This window comes from Sus scrofa, chromosome 2 (assembly GCF_000003025.6).
Source record: "Sus scrofa isolate TJ Tabasco breed Duroc chromosome 2, Sscrofa11.1, whole genome shotgun sequence".
Classification (NCBI taxonomy): Eukaryota; Metazoa; Chordata; class Mammalia; order Artiodactyla; family Suidae; genus Sus; species Sus scrofa.
The window spans coordinates 80,105,232-80,120,453 of record NC_010444.4 but is presented as its reverse complement, the minus strand read 5'-3'; the positions used below and the strand labels follow the sequence as shown (position 1 = coordinate 80,120,453).

Here is a 15,222-nt window from a genome sequence, read left to right as displayed (position 1 = left end):
CTTCGGTCAACAGACATCTCTGAACACCCTCTGTGGGCCAGGAAGACGAGGGCCCTGCTCAATGGGTCAGAGGAGACTGAGGGCAAGGAAACATCCAGATAAATACATGACCCACCCAGCAAGTAGCCGTGCCAGGAAGCCATATAAAAGAATGGTGGGGGAGTTCCTGTCATGGCTCAGTGGTTAACGAATCCGACTAGGAACCATGAGGTTGTGGGTTCGATCCCTAGCCTTGCTCAGTGGGTTAAGAATCCGGTGTTGCCGTGAGCTGTGATGTAGGTCGCAGGCGTGGCTTGGATCCTGTGTGGCTGTGGCTGTGGCTGTGGCCAGCAGCTATAGCTCCGATTGGACCCCTAGCCTGGGAACCTCCATATGCTGTGGGTGCGGCCCTAGAAATGGTGAAAAAAAAAAAAAGAAATGGTGGGCTGGAGAGGGACTTGGGGAGAGCATGTGCTTCAGTAGGTGGCTGAGGACAGTCCCCCGGAGGAGGATCAGCAGAAGGAGGAGGCCCGGCCACAGGAAGCAATGGGGGGAGGTCAGTCTGGGTCAGTGGTTCCCAAACCTGAGCACATGTTAGCACCACCCAGGGGCTGCTTGAATACGGCACAGCCCACCCCTAGTGGTTCTGACACAGCACCTCTGGGGTGGGCCCCTGGTGTGGGTGTCTAATGAGTTCCCAGTGATGCTGATACTGCTGGTCCAGAGGCCACACTTGGAAAACCAATTTGATGTGGGGATTTTTTTTTTTGCCATATCTACAGCACATGGAAGTTCCCAGGTTAGGGGTTGAATCGGAGCCATAGCTATCAGGCTACACTGCAGCCACAGCAACACTGGATCTGAGCCGAGTCTGAGACTTATGCTGCAGCTCACAGCAACAATGGATCGTTGACCCACTGAGCGAGGCCAGGATTTGAACCCACATCCTCATGAGTACTAGTCGGGTTCTTAACCCGCTGAGCCATGACGGGAACTCCCTGGGGACACATTTGATGTGCTTGAGTAACTGGATGTGTTTGATGTGTTTTTCTAAGAGTGAATGAGTAAATGAATGAAAGGGATCCTGACTTCAGAGACAGAGGTCAGAGCAGCCACCCTCAGTGAGGTCCCACCATGCCCAGGTCCTGCCTTTCTCTCCAGCCACTTCCCACATCCCTGCCAAGAAGGCCCTCCACGGCTATCCCCACCTTCTCTCTGGGAACACCAGGCTCACCCTGAAGGGGAGACAACGGGGATGCAAGAGAGAGGTCATAGCCACCTGGACACCAGGCAGCAGCTCCTTTGGTAGAAGGGGCCCTGGTGACCCTATCAGAGAGATGCATGTGGGTGGTGGGGCTGATGGTTTTGAACTCCGACTCCGACCTGACCCCTCCCAAGCTGAATGACCTTGGGTAAGCAGGACTGAAAGCAGGACTGGGAGACCCTCAGCCTCAGAAGTGGCTGCGAGATTAGAAAGCAGGCATTGCGCCCCTGGATCCCATCAGGTGCTCACTAAATGGGGCTCCTCTCCCACCCTCCCCTCCTGCTCAGTCCGGGGGCTCTGGCTCCTTCAGGGGGGACCACAGCCTGCCTTCCTGCCCCTGCAGGCACTGCTCAAGGAAGGACGAAAAGAGAGCAGACAAGCTAATGGGTTTTATTCTTTGATCCTCACAACCTGGCATGAAGGTAAGGCAGGAAAGTTTCATCATATCCCCATTTGACAGATGAATAAACTGAGGCCCAGAGTGATAAATTCACTTGCCCAAGGCCCTGAAACTGTCTCCTAACCCTGTGGCTTTGGTTTCAAGGAAGAAGGTAGGGGAAGGTGGTGGGGTGAGGGAACCCAAACACCCAGGTCTGAGACGAGGAGTGAGAAGCACTTACCTTGGGCCCTGGGGGTCCAATTGGGCCCTGGAACGAGAGAAGAGGCATTAAACATGACCCTGGAGGTTGCTCCTGGGCTGTCTTCCTTATCATCCTTATTTTATTTCATTTTATTTTATTTTTTGCTTTTTAGGGGCTCACCTGCCGCATATGGAAGTTCCCAGGCTAGGGGTTGAATGGGAGCTGCAGCTGCTGGCCTACACCACAGCCACAGCAACTTGGGATCTGAGCCCAGTCTGCGACCTACACCACAGCTCACAGCAATGCCAGATCCTTAATCCACTGAGCAAGGCCAGGGATCAAACCCGCATCCTCATGGATATTAGTCGGGTTCATCAACCGCTGAGCCACGATGGGAACTCCCCATCCTCATTTTATAGAGGGTGAGGCAGGGCTGTAGCTGGAATCCAGTCATGCTGTCCATTTGTGTCTTGGATAGAAATCTTTATGACATCTCAAGCAGGGGGCGCTCCTTCCCAGGGAGGTGGGGTGGTGAGAAGTCTGGGGTAACTGGGAGCCTGGCCCATCTGCTCCCCACTGCGGGTGGGCGGCAAGAGCGCAGGTGTGCGCTCAGGCGTGCGTGTGCACACAGCCACAGGCACAACTTGGTGTTGGTGGGTGGGGGTGGAGGCGGCTTCCAGAGTCCTGCCAGCCCAGGTTTCTGAAGCGCCCTGGTTACTCACCATCTCGCCTTCGTGTCCATTTTCTCCTTTGGGGCCCTGAGGAGGCATAAGAGGAGAGCAATGAGGGGAGGCAGGAACTCACAGAGGACCGAGCCCTCATCTCCTGCTAGACCCTGGGCAGGGGTGGCAAGTTCATTCTCTCATGCAAGAAAACTCTGAAAAGTGGGTGTCATGGTCCCTACTTTCAGATGAGAAAGTTGAGGCTCAGGGTGTTACATGCCCAACGTGACAAGGAATGGGTGAGTCACCTGCGTAGCTGCCCTGACAGGGGACCCTGATGGCAGTTTGGTGGAAGTGCCAGCTCTGCACTGGAGGCGAAGGACAGCTTGGAGCCCTGAATTAGGGCAAAGTGTTGTACGATGAAGTCTGCACTCTGATGTTTGGGTGAGGACTGTGGGAGGACAACTGAGGCTTAGTTGGTACTGAGGGGAAAGTGAGAGAGAGGGCGAGAAGAAAAGAGAGATTGGGGGGGAGAAGAGGTTGACAGAGACCTGTGGAGAAGCAGCCACATGTGGGTCTCAGGGTCATGAGTGGGACTGAGATTACAACCAAGGTCAGGGGTAGGGTCTGAAAATCCATCTGGGGTTAGACTGTAGGGATCAGAATTGGGTTTGGAGTCAGGTTCAGAGTCTGTCGGGGTGAGAGTTAGGGTCTGGATAACAGTCTACATTGTGGCTGTGGATCAGGATTTGGGAATGAGTTTGAGGTCAGGGTCTAAATTGGGGTTTAGGACTTGGTTAGTATTAGATTTAAGGTTTGATTTGAGTAAGAGTCTGGGCTGTCCTTGGGGATAGGGGTAGGGTTGGGTCTGGGTCTGTGGCTGGGTTTGATTCTGGGAGCAGGGTTTGGGGTTTTGGTATTTACAGAACCAGGTCCTGGGTGGTCCAGCTCCAGGCCCTCTCTTACCACTGGGCCTGGTGCTCCCCTGGGGCCATCTTTCCCAGTGTCGCCAGGAGGGCCCCGGGCCCCAGGGGGTCCAGGAGGCCCTGGAGGCCCAGCAGCTCCATCTTGCCCTTGGTCTCCCTGAAAGAGATGGGGCGCAGCATGACTATGAGGGTGATGGGAGGGTTCTGACCTCAGAGAGTGGCCTCCACTGTTGCCTTCCCCGCCCCAGCCCCCTGTGGTCTCTGAGAAAAGGGCTTTGTTACTGGGCCTCTTGCTGCTTCTTGGTGGCCACACCAAGGGAGAGGTCCCCTAAACCTCTGCATGAGAGGCCCACAGGGTCTGGTACACTCCATGGCGCGGGCAGACTCTCCAGCTCTCAGTGCCTGAAGGCCGGCTATGGTGTTTAGGTGACACATAAGACCCACTGGGTGTGGGACAAAGCATAAGGCTCCCACCAGCCCCTTTCCTTCTGAAATGGGGACAGTATGCTTCCTGAAAGACCTTCCTGGTTGGTCCGCTCCCAGTTTACTAAGTGATGGAGGTGCTCTCTCGGCCATCTGTCCCAGAGAAAGAGAAACTTATGTTTACACAAAACCCTGTACATCAATGTTCACAGCAGCTATATTCATAATGGCCCCAAACTGGAAACAATCCAGTGTCCTTCAGGGGTGGATGGTTAACCAACTGGGGTACGTCCATATCATGGAACACTGCTGAGCAATAAATAAAAAGAACAAAGTACAGACACATGCAGCAACCTGGATGCATCTCAAGAGATTTATGTTGAGTGAGTGAAAAAAAGCCAGTCTCAAAATGTCATAGACTGGAAGACTGCATTTATCTAAGATTCTTTTTTTTTTTTTTTTTAAGGGCTGCACTTGCAGCATATGGAAGTTCCCAGGCTAGGGATCGAGTCAGAGCTGCGGCTGTGCCCTACACCACAGCTCACGGCAATGCTGGATCCTTAATCCACTGAGTGAGGCCAGGGATAGAACCTGCATTCTCGTGGATACTAGTCGGGTTTGATACCCCTGCACCACAATGGGAACTCCTACCTAAGATTCTTGAAATACAAATTTACAGAGATGAAGCACAGGTTAGTGGTTGCCAGGGGTTAGGGATAGGGGTAGGGAGGGTGGTGGCTGTAGCTATAAATGGGTAGCAGGAGCAATAATTGCATGAATCTCAAGGGTGATAAAATTGCAGAGAACTAAGTTCACGCACAAATGAATAAAATGGGTGAAAATGGAATAAGGTTGGTGGATTATATCAACGTCAATTTCCTGGCTATGAGATTATACTATAGTGATGCAAGATGCCCCCACTGGGGGAAACTGCATGAAGGGTACATGGGCTATTATTTACTACAAATGCATGTGAATCCATAATTGTCTCAAAAAAAAAAAGAAAGAAAGAAAGAAAAAAAGATCGACAAAGGGTGTCTCTCATGCAGCACCAAGTCCCTGCCTTTCCGATGTGTTAGTACTGGGTCAGACCTCAGGCAGCCAGAGCCCTCACCTCATGACCACCCCTTGCAAGAAGGAGAGACCACAGTGCCACCGGTTCTTCCTGCTGCCTCGGCGATGCCCGCCCAGCACTGGCATGGGGCATAGTAATGGGGCACGCCTGGCTCCCAGTGCCAGCAGTACCAAGCTTCCTGTCATCAAGAAAGGAAGAAGCCTTTTGTGGATGGAGCCCTTGCTGTGTGCCCAGTGCTGATGGGTGAGGCCTTCCTGGAGGTTCTCTCACCCAACCCTGTGACCACCTGGCCAGGGCACTGCTATTATCCCATTTTACAGATGGAGTTTGGCCAGGGGTCAGAGAGGGTCATCCCTCATCCAGGGCTACAGAGCTAGGAAACGCAGCACCCACTCCGGCCACTGAGGCATCTGTCTCTTTTAGAGACTTTTTTTTTCATCCATGGAAAAAGAGTGGAGCTTTCATCCAAAAGAGTGGAGCTGTCTAGAGAGGGAGAACTTGCCTCTCTAGACAACTGCGCCTAAAACATGGCTCACTTATTTTCATGATTAAAAGATTAGCTGAAGCTCTCATTGTCCACCAGGCAGAGCTTCTGATCAGTCTGACTTGGCCTGGCTCCTGATCAAGAGGCTAGAACTCCAGGCAAAAGTGAAGACAACTGAGTTTGGTTAGGTCACTTAGCCAGAGCGGCCATGGTGGTGGGTGAATCCTGTCTCATTTCATACTGCAGTAGGTATCAATTGAAGGTACCCCACCCTCTGCTGCTCCTTTAATGGCTTAAGGGTTCAGGGTGGGAGCCACTGGCCTGGACTCTCCTTATCAAAGCAGAAAATGCATGTAGGCACTTGAGCAGGTCCTAAAGGGGGTTCTAGGTCTTCCCTGGAGTTATTCAGAAACCAGGCTGGCAGCCTCCTCCTCCCCCTCCCCTCGCTGGGATTGGATGGCTGAGGTCTCACCCTGGGAACGTGGGGTGGGTCAAGGGGAGCTCGCACACCAGCAGCCCAGGCACAGCACTCGGCCAGTCTACCTTGAGGACACGGCGACTGTACACGTGATGGTGTCTACTTATAAAGCCCGGGTTGAGCCTCGGGAAAACCATCTGGTCAGCAAACAGATGTGTTGTGAGAAAGGCAGGAGGGTGATTTAGACACCACCAGGCTATTTCCGGAGGCAAAGCCACTTAACCCATCCCGGAGAGAGGAAGCTTGGTCACTGGAAGTGGCAGACTCCATTCTCCAGGAACGGCTCCCATCCCATGGGCTTCTCTGCAGTGGGACCTGGCATTCCCCCAAGAGCTGGAGTCCATTTCTCCACCTGCTTTTTAAAGTTCTCTTTTTTTCTTTCTTTTTTCTTTTTAGGGCTGCACCTGCAGCATATAGAAGTTCCTGGACTAGGGGTTGAATGGGAGCCACAGCCACAGCAACATGGGATCCGAGCTGCATCTGTGACCCATGCTGCAGCCTGAGCAATGCCGGATCCTTAACTCGCTGAGCGAGGCCAGGGTTGGAACCTGCATCCTCATGGATACTAGCCGGGTTCTTAACCCACTGAGCCACAATGGGAGCTCCCATTTCTCTACCCTCTTGACTCAGTGGGGCCTGTGACTGGTGTGACCAGTAGAATGCAATGGACAGGATGCTGTGTTCCCCTTGGAGGTAGCTCTTTTTTTTTTTTGTCTTTTTAGGGCCGAACCTACAGCATATGGAAGTTTCTAGACTAGAGGGTCGAATTGGAGCTGTAGCTGCCAGCCTGCACCACAGCCACAGCAACACCGGATCTGAGCCACGTCTGCAACCTACACCACAGCCCATGGCAATGGATCTTAACCCACTGAGTGAGGCCAGGGATCGAACCTGCGTCCTCATGGAAACTAGTTGGGTTTGTTAACCACTGAGCCACTGTGGGAACTCCTGGAGGTAGCTCTTAATGGGCCTCATGTCTCTCGGGGTGCTGCTCTTGGGGCGCCCCTTTAGAGATGCCCACACCCAGCTGGAAGAAGCAGATCCAGAGATCCACACGTAGGTGTCCTCAGTTGAGCTCCCCAACAACAGCCGCATCAACTGCCAAGACCCACCCCACTGGGGGTCTCCACTGGGCTTAGTCTCCAGTGAGGAGACCCCTGGGTCAGCACCAGGCACTTCTGGGTCCCTGGGCCTGGGGGGCGTGGAGGGATAGAGGTGGGCTGGGCAGAGACCTTGATCTACTGTTCCCGCCCAGGGTGCTGTGTGCCCACTTTCATGACTGCCATAGATCACGCCTCAGCAGCTTGGCGTGAGGGCTGCTTCCTCTCCTTTATAGTTGGAGAAACTGAGTCTCACAGGGGAAAGTGACACACTCCAGCTCACCCGCTGAGTGAGTGGCAGAGCTGAACTCTGGGCTCAGGGTGACTGATTCCTTCCACAGCCTTCCTGCTTTCCTGGGTGCCAGCTGCCCTCAGGAAGGTCACTCTCCAGTCCAGGCCCAGTGCCAGCCCCACTGCCTGCCCATCCGCAGGGATAAGGGTGAGCCAGATGTCTGCTGAGATTCCCCATCTGTGCAGGGAATGGCAGCCTTGGCCAAATCGAGCCGCCTGGGGCTTCCACCCAGGGGCTGTTTCAGTGAAAACAGGCAGCAAGAGAGACCACAGGCAGGGAGGAGAGAGGGCTTACTCACCTTTCCGTGACAAGCATAGGGACCCAGAGGGAAGGCTAGATATGCCTTACCATGATATAAAACACACCATGTGGGGTGGGGGGAGGGTCTTTCTCAGTTCTTACCCGGGGGCCGAAGTCTCCTGGTGCACCCTAGGAACAAAAAAACAGAGCCACATGTCACCACTACTTTATTTATTTTTTGCTTTTTAAGGCTGCACCCATGGCATATGGAGGTTCCCAGGTTAGGGGCTGAATCAGAGCTACAGCTGCTGGCCTATGCCACAGCCACAGCAATGCAGGATCCAAGCCATGTCTGAGACCTACATCACAGTTCATGGCAACTCCGGATCCTCAATCCACTGGAGCAAGGCCAGGGATAAAACCTGAGTCCTCATGGATGCTAGTCAGATTTGTTAACTGCTGAGCCACGACGGGAACTCCTACTTTTTTTTTTTTTTTTTTTTAAATTTTATGGCCATAGCCACAGCATATAGAAGTTCCTGGGCCATGGGTGAAACTCAGGCCACAGCAATGACCTGAGCCACTACAGTGATGGCACTGGATCCTTAACCCGCTGAGCCACATGGGAACTATACCACCAGGGACTGAATCTGAGCCACAGCTGTGATCTATGCCGTAGCTATGACATCAGATCCTTTAATCCACTGCGTGGGGGGGCTAGGGGTAGAACCCACATCTCCTCAGTGACCTGAGCTGCTGCAGTCCGATTCTTAACCTGCTGCGCCACCTGGGAAAAACATCACCACTGCTTTTACTGCTTCTTCACATGACTCTGTTCCGTGCTTCACATACATGGTCTCATGTCACTAACAAAAAAAAAAAAAAAGGAGTTCCCGTCGTGGCGCAGTGGTTAATGAATCCGACTAGGAACCATGAGGTTGCGGGTTCGGTCCCTGCCCTTGCTCAGTGGGTTAACGATCTGGCGTTGCCGTGAGCTGTGGTGTAGGTTGCAGACGTGGCTCGGATCCAGCGTTGCTGTGGCTCTGGTGTAGGCCGGTGGCTACAGCTCCGATTAGACCCCTAGCCTGGGAACCTCCATATGCCACAGGAGCGGCCCAAGAAATAGCAGAAAAAAAAAAAAAAGACAAAAAACAAAAACAAACAAACAAAAACCCCCCCCCCCAAAACAAAAGGAGTTCCTGTTGTGGCGCAGCAGAAACGAATCCGACTAGGAGCCATGAGGTTGTGGGTTCGATCCCTGGCCTCGCTCAGTGGGTTAAGGATCTGGCGTTGCCATGAACTGTGGTGTAGGTCACAGACTGGCTTGGATCTAGCGTTGCTGTGGCTGTGGTGTAGGCTGGTGGCTACAGCTCCGATTATACCCCTCACCTGGGAACCTCCACATGCCACCAGTGCGGCCCTAAAAAAACACAAAAAGACAAAAAAAAAAAAAAAAACCCAAAACAAAAAACATACTCTATGTTATCTCCATTTTCAATGAGGAAACTGAGGCTCAGAGAGACTAAATGACTTGCACAAGGTCACACAGCTGGCAGATCCAGGGCTTGCAGCCAGGTGCTCTGTTATCTATTGCCAGCCCTCAGACACAGCAGAGCCGATCCCTGAACCTCGGAATCATTAGGGATGATGACTGATTCACTGTTCCAAGCCACCAAGTTATAAGGCAGTATATTATGTAGCAGCAGATACCAAGACCTCAATTTCTCTCAGGTTTCAAAGCCCCTGCCTTAAGCATTTCCGCAACTTGGTGGCATCAGCCAGAATCAGCGGGAAGGCAATCACTGCACCTGCCAATTGCATGAGTGCCTTCTCATCCATGGACATGCTCAGACCATTACCACGTGCAGTCTTCCCCATTTGAGTCTGGTTTTCATTTACAGATGGAGAACCTGAGGCCCAGAGCTAGGCAACTTGCCAAAGGCCACACAGATGGGGGTGGGGCCAGAAAGCAAACTCGAGGCCTGTGCCCTGCTCAGCCCTGATGGTGGACTGGAACCCTGGCTGCCCTGATCTGCCTGGGGGCCATGGGGTGGTGCAGTACAGCCCTGCCTTAGAAGCACCCAGTGCCTGTTGGTGCCACTATACCCAGGTCTGCTCTGGTCCCTCTCTCCCCTCTCTCCTGCTCCTCTCCAAGGCACTTGGGGTTCTCAGCTGTCCAGGGATCTGGCTGTGACACTGAGTGCCAAACACCAGGGAAGCCCTTGTCACAAAGGCCTGCAAAGATCCCAGGGCCAGCTCTCTGCCATCTGTTTTCCTCCGGGGGAGGGCTTCTCACAAAGGTCATCGACAGCCATTGTCCAGTCCCGTGGGCTCTCCTGGCACCTCCTCTTTTCAGGATTGATTATTTTGGAACCCCATCATTCTGAGTAAACTGTACTTTGAGTTTTTTTACATTCCAGTGCCAGAAGAACTGAGATTCAACCCTCCACACTCTTTCTTTCTTTCCTCCCTCCCTTCCTCCTTCCTTCCTTCCTTCGTGTCTGTCTGTCTGTCCTTTTGGGGCCACGCTCGGCATATGGAGGTTCCCAGGCTAGGGGTTGAATTGGAGCTATAGCTGCAGGCCTACACACAGCCACAGCAATGCGGGATCCGAGCTTCATCTGCAACCTACACCACAGGCTCATGGCAACACTGGATCCTTAACCCAGTGGGTGAGGCCAGGGATCGAACCCACGTCCTCCTGGATGCTAGTTGGGTTTGTTTACCGCTGAGCCATGACGGTAACTCCCAACCCTCCACATACTTTAAATTGTCAAATGTAAAGCCTTGTAACCATTTTAGGAGGCAGGCACCCCTAGCTCCCCTTTACAGATGAGAAAACTGAGGCTCCAGGCGCGGATGTATGTGCTCAAGGTCACACTCTGGAACTGGGGTTCGAAGGCACGTTTCTGGTCTCCTTTCTCAGCCTCCCGCATCTGCATAGGTTCTGGCATCACTTACCTTTTCCCCTTTGGGACCTGGAAGTCCCTGGAGAAAGAAGGCAGAGAAAAGACAGGAGTGAGCAAGGAGAACTAGACTGGCCCCCTTCCAGCTTCCCTGAGGCTTTGAGGGTAGAAGGGCCCGTGAGGCTGGGCAGAGCTGTGGGCGGCCGAATGAAAAGACACATGTGCGGGTCAGCCTTTACACGGGCTGCCTGTGCTGGCCCCAGGGAAGCTCTGTACCTCAGCCCTCACGGGGGGGAGAGGGGGGACCGGGGCAGTCATGGGCATCCTCCCTGGACAGGGCCGCGTGAACTGGCCACACCCCCTAGAGAACAGAGCCCTCCCGGCCCTGGAGGGCGCAGGTACCGGTGAGGAGGGTGTGTGAGTGTGGAGGTGGCTTCCTGCAGGCCACAGTGGCTGCCATCACGCTCTGGCTGCAGGCAAATATGTCTCTTTCAGACTTGCCAAGGTACCAGGGTCAGGCCCCAAGGCACTGAATGTGGGGCTCAGAGGCCTGGGGTGGGTCAGCTCCGAGTTCACACCTTTGGTCAGGGACTGACCTGATTACTGGCCTCTATCCCCAGTCATCCATGTTCCCTTCAGCTAGTAATGGACTCGCTCATTCATTCATTCATTCAACTCCAGGGGCAGCCCCATCCCAGGACCACCTACAACAGCCCTGGTATCACTTACAGGCTTGCCATCCAGACCCAGTGGCCCCTGGAAAAAGAGAGAGCAGAGGTCACACATGGGAAAGGCATTTCTTCTGTGTTTTGCAACCCAGAGGCACTCCTGAGTGACAAGGGACCAAAGCCAGCCCTGAGCCCACGGTCTGGGTACATTTCACCTGGGCTCACACTGGGAGCATCTCTGTGTTGTTTGCTGCCAGAATCCCCTCCTCTGATAACAGAGCTCATTTCTTCTCCAAAGCCACCCCTATCCACCCCATGGGGTTTGGGCACATGGCCACATTCCCTCGGCCTGGGTGGGTGGTCCAGGAATGAGTGGCATGCCTGGGGCTTTGAATGAATGGCGGAGCTTTAGAAAAAAGAGGGTTCTTTTCTCCTGATGGGGCTAATCCTGGGGCACCACGTGGCTTGAGGAAGAGCCAACAGAGAGGAAGGCAGAACCAGAGACAGAGAGAAAGGCAGGCAAGCAAACTGAAGGTGAAATTCCCCCTACACACTTCTGTTTGTCAGTGAATATACTTTTTTCTTTAAGACAGTTTGCGTTGCGTTTCTATCACCTGTAATTTGTTAGGGACCAAATGCGTCCCCTTCAAATTCATATGCTGAAATCTACCCCCCACTGTGATGGCATGTGGAGGTGGTGCCTTTGGGAGGTTGATTAGGTCATGAGGGTGGGGCCCTCAAGAATGAAATTAGTGCCCTTACAAAAGGGACCCCAGGGAGCTCTCCAGCCCTCTCTCCATCATGTGAGGACACAGTGAGAAGGCGGCCAACTGCAGCCTGGGAAAGGGCCCTCACCAGAACCCAATCTCCAGAAGTGTGTGACGGAGAGATTTCTGTGGTTTATAGGCCACACAGTCTATGATCGTTTCTTAGAGAAGCCTGAATGGACTAAGATATAACTAGAAGAGTCTCGAAAGCTCTTTCAGCTCCCTGCACTGCTATGGCCTTTGCAGGCAAAATTCAAGGCTGACCGAAGCCAAATAACAAGAGGCTGGGTTTAGAGAGCTGTGGCCTCTCAGGGGTCCCAGAGGCTCCGTGCTGTCTGCAGCCAGCCAGTGACCCCTGCACAGGACCCCTCACTAGGTCCTCTCCAACCTGTCCACCCACCTAACAAAGCCTCACTGAGCTCCACCTCCCTGTGGGGGTGCGGAGATATCCAAAGAGGGGGTGCCGTGGGCTGGGTCCACCTGGTCTCTGCTCCCCACCACTGCCCCCATCCCCAAGTACACGTCATGCTAGACCCCAGCAAGTGTTCTCAGCAGCTCCACTTTCCTGAGCCATTGCACACTCTGCCCACCTGCCTGGCACACCCTTTTTGCCTTTGGATATTGTCTTCAGCTCAGTTACCTCCTCTTCCACGAAGCCCTCCAGGCTTCTCCATTTTCCAAAATCAGACTACCTGTCTTTGCGCTCAGCACATTTGGATGGTATGGGTCATGTATGGGCTCCACAAGTCTTCCAGTAGATCCAGGAAAAGCGACCGATCCCTGTGCCTCCCGTGCTCAGATGAGGCCTGGCGTGGAGCATGTGTTGGTAGATGAGTGTGGGGTCAAACCAAGGAGGGGCCGCAAGGAAGCGGACTGTGTGTGTAAATGTGTATCATACAACGTGGAAGTCACAGGGAGGGACAGACAAGGGGTTCTGCAGGGAGAGAGTGTGTCCAGCTCTGGAAGGGGCTGGAAAAGATTAGGGAGTGCTACCTTGAAAAAGTAACCTCTGGGGATTTGGATACACGTGTGTGTGGGGGTGGGGTGGAGGGTGGGGGAGGACACTGTGGGAAGAGAGAACAGCCCAGCAAAGGCAGGAGGAGGGAACAGGCAGAGGGCCTGTGAGCAGAGAGGCAGCTCAGCCTCAGCATCAAGCCCACCTCCTCCCTGCGGTTCCACCACTCTGGCTGCTCTCTCTGCCCAGTGACGAGGTTGCTTGCGGCCAGGGCCAGCCTCTGGTCTCTCCCAGCTCTCTGACATCTTACCCATCTTCATGCCTTTGCCTGGGCTGTTCCCTCTGCCTGGTATGCCCTTCCCTGCCACCTCCAGCCAATGAGAGTGACTCATCCTCGGAGGCACTCTCCAGCTCGGGGAAGCCTTTCCTGGCCCCGGCTGAGATGGTCTCTTCGCCTGTAGGTCTAGACACAGCCTGACAGTTGCTGAGCTTGCCCTCTAGGTCCATCTGCCGGTTCCCCAGATGCCGTGACAGCAGCTGCTCTTTTGTGCTTTCACTCGGGGGCTTTGCTCCAGGCTGGAAACCAGGGTGATTCTAAAAAATGGTCTCCTAAGGGCTTCTGGCCATGCACTTCCCAGTTGGCCAAGGGCCTGGATGTCAGGGTGATGGCCTGGGGACAGCTGTGGTCCCAGGAGAGTTGGAGTGGGGCTATTCCAGGGTTGGAGGTCCAGGCCTTGGGGGCTCCTGGTCAGGCAAAGCTCTGGTCGCCATCACCGGCAGCTCACCGGGAGCTGCCCCAGCTGGTCTGTCTCCTGGGCCAGCTCCTGGCTGCCCTGACCCTTGGCTCTATATGACCAAGGGCCCTTCCCTTCAGTAGTCTGCTAAATGTGGGCCCTGGCCCCTGGGCATCTCTACGGTAGACCCCTCGCCTGGGTCTGGCCTTCTCAGTTGCCACAATACTCTGGGGGCTGTTGGTGGCCCCCACACTCTGCCTGAATCACAACTGGAGCCCTGTGTAAGGCAGGTGTTGTCATCTCTGCCTTATAGAGGAAGAAACTAAGCCCCAGTGAGGGGAAGGCCACGCAGCCAGGAGAGGTAGGGGCTGGGGCCCAGATGGCAGGTGCTTCAGTTCTGTGTCTTCACTGCCCTCAAGCCCAGGCAGTGGTCTCTCCTGGTCTCTGGCCACTTCTTCTGCTCCCATCTGCCCTTGCACGCCTCTGTTCAGACCTTCCCTGCTCTGTCCCATCACCTGCTGGACCTCCCCTGCCCACAGGCCCCCAGTCACCTTGTCCAACATGGCTGCCACTGCAGACTGTGCCCAGGCCCTACAGGTGCCCGTGCATCCTGCTTACCTGAGCCCAAACAGTACAAACTTTGCCCCTCTCCAATCTGCATGGGTTAAGAAAGCCATAATGCAGACGGCAATTAAAAGGAGACTAAGCTACAGCTAAGAACTAAACACCGTTCTTTCTTTTTCAAGAAGAAACAAGTGGGGGTGAGGATGGGGTGCAGAAGGAACCCCTGTGTTTTGTTGATGGGAATGTGAATTGTGTAGCCACTATGCAAAACAGTATGGAGGTCCTTCAACCAAAACGAGAACTACCTTACGACCCAGCAATTCTACTGTCTGGTATTTATCCAAAGAAAATGAAAACAAAAATTGGAAAAGATATCTATACTCCCATGTTCACTGAAGAATTAGTTAAAACAGTCAAGACAGAGAAACAACCTTAGTGTCCATCAATGGATGAATGGATAATGAAGATGTCACAGATGCAAACACAGACACACACAGACACACAGACACACACACACACACTCTCTCTCAACAGAGTATTATTCAGCCATAAAAAAGAATGAAATCTTGCCACTTGGAACAACATTGATGGACCCTGAGGTGATTATGCTAAGTAAAGAGGTCAGATAAAGACAAATACCGTAGGATCTCATTTCCATGTGGCATCCAAAACAGTACTGATCTCATAGATACAGAAAACAGAGCAGAGGTTGCCAGAGGTGGGGAGGTAGGGGTGGATGTGGGTGAAATGGATGAAGGGAGCAAAAGGTGCAAACTTCCAGTTATAAGATAAATAAGTCCTATATGATCAGCAATCTAATTCCTAGGCATATATCTAGATAAAACTACACTTCAAAAAGATACATTTACCCACATATTCATAGTATCACTATTCACAAATAGCCAAGACATGGAAACAACCTACATGTTCATTGACAGATGAATGGATTAAGAAGATGGGGTACATACATACAATGGAATATTAATCAACCATAAAAAGAATGAAATAATGCCATTTGCAGCAACTAGAGATTCTCATACTAAGTGAAGAAAGAAACAAAGAGAAAGGCAAATACCATATGATATCACTTATATATGGAATCTAAAATATGGCATGGAGTTCCC

General features: G+C 53.0%; 1 protein-coding gene across 3 annotated transcripts in view; it reads right to left on the bottom strand.

Moving 5' to 3' along the window:
- The window catches only part of COL23A1 (collagen type XXIII alpha 1 chain), a 375,037-nt gene that overhangs the window by 20,843 nt on the left and 338,972 nt on the right, over positions 1-15,222 (bottom strand). For all 3 annotated transcript variants that reach the window (XM_021084363.1, XM_021084365.1, XM_021084364.1), the window contains 6 exons: positions 11,140-11,166; positions 10,466-10,492; positions 7,667-7,693; positions 3,453-3,569; positions 2,547-2,582; positions 1,864-1,890 (listed from right to left, as the gene is read on the bottom strand). In XM_021084363.1, the coding sequence (XP_020940022.1) occupies positions 1,864-1,890; positions 2,547-2,582; positions 3,453-3,569; positions 7,667-7,693; positions 10,466-10,492; positions 11,140-11,166 (261 nt within the window). The remainder of the gene's footprint in view (positions 1-1,863; positions 1,891-2,546; positions 2,583-3,452; positions 3,570-7,666; positions 7,694-10,465; positions 10,493-11,139; positions 11,167-15,222) is intronic.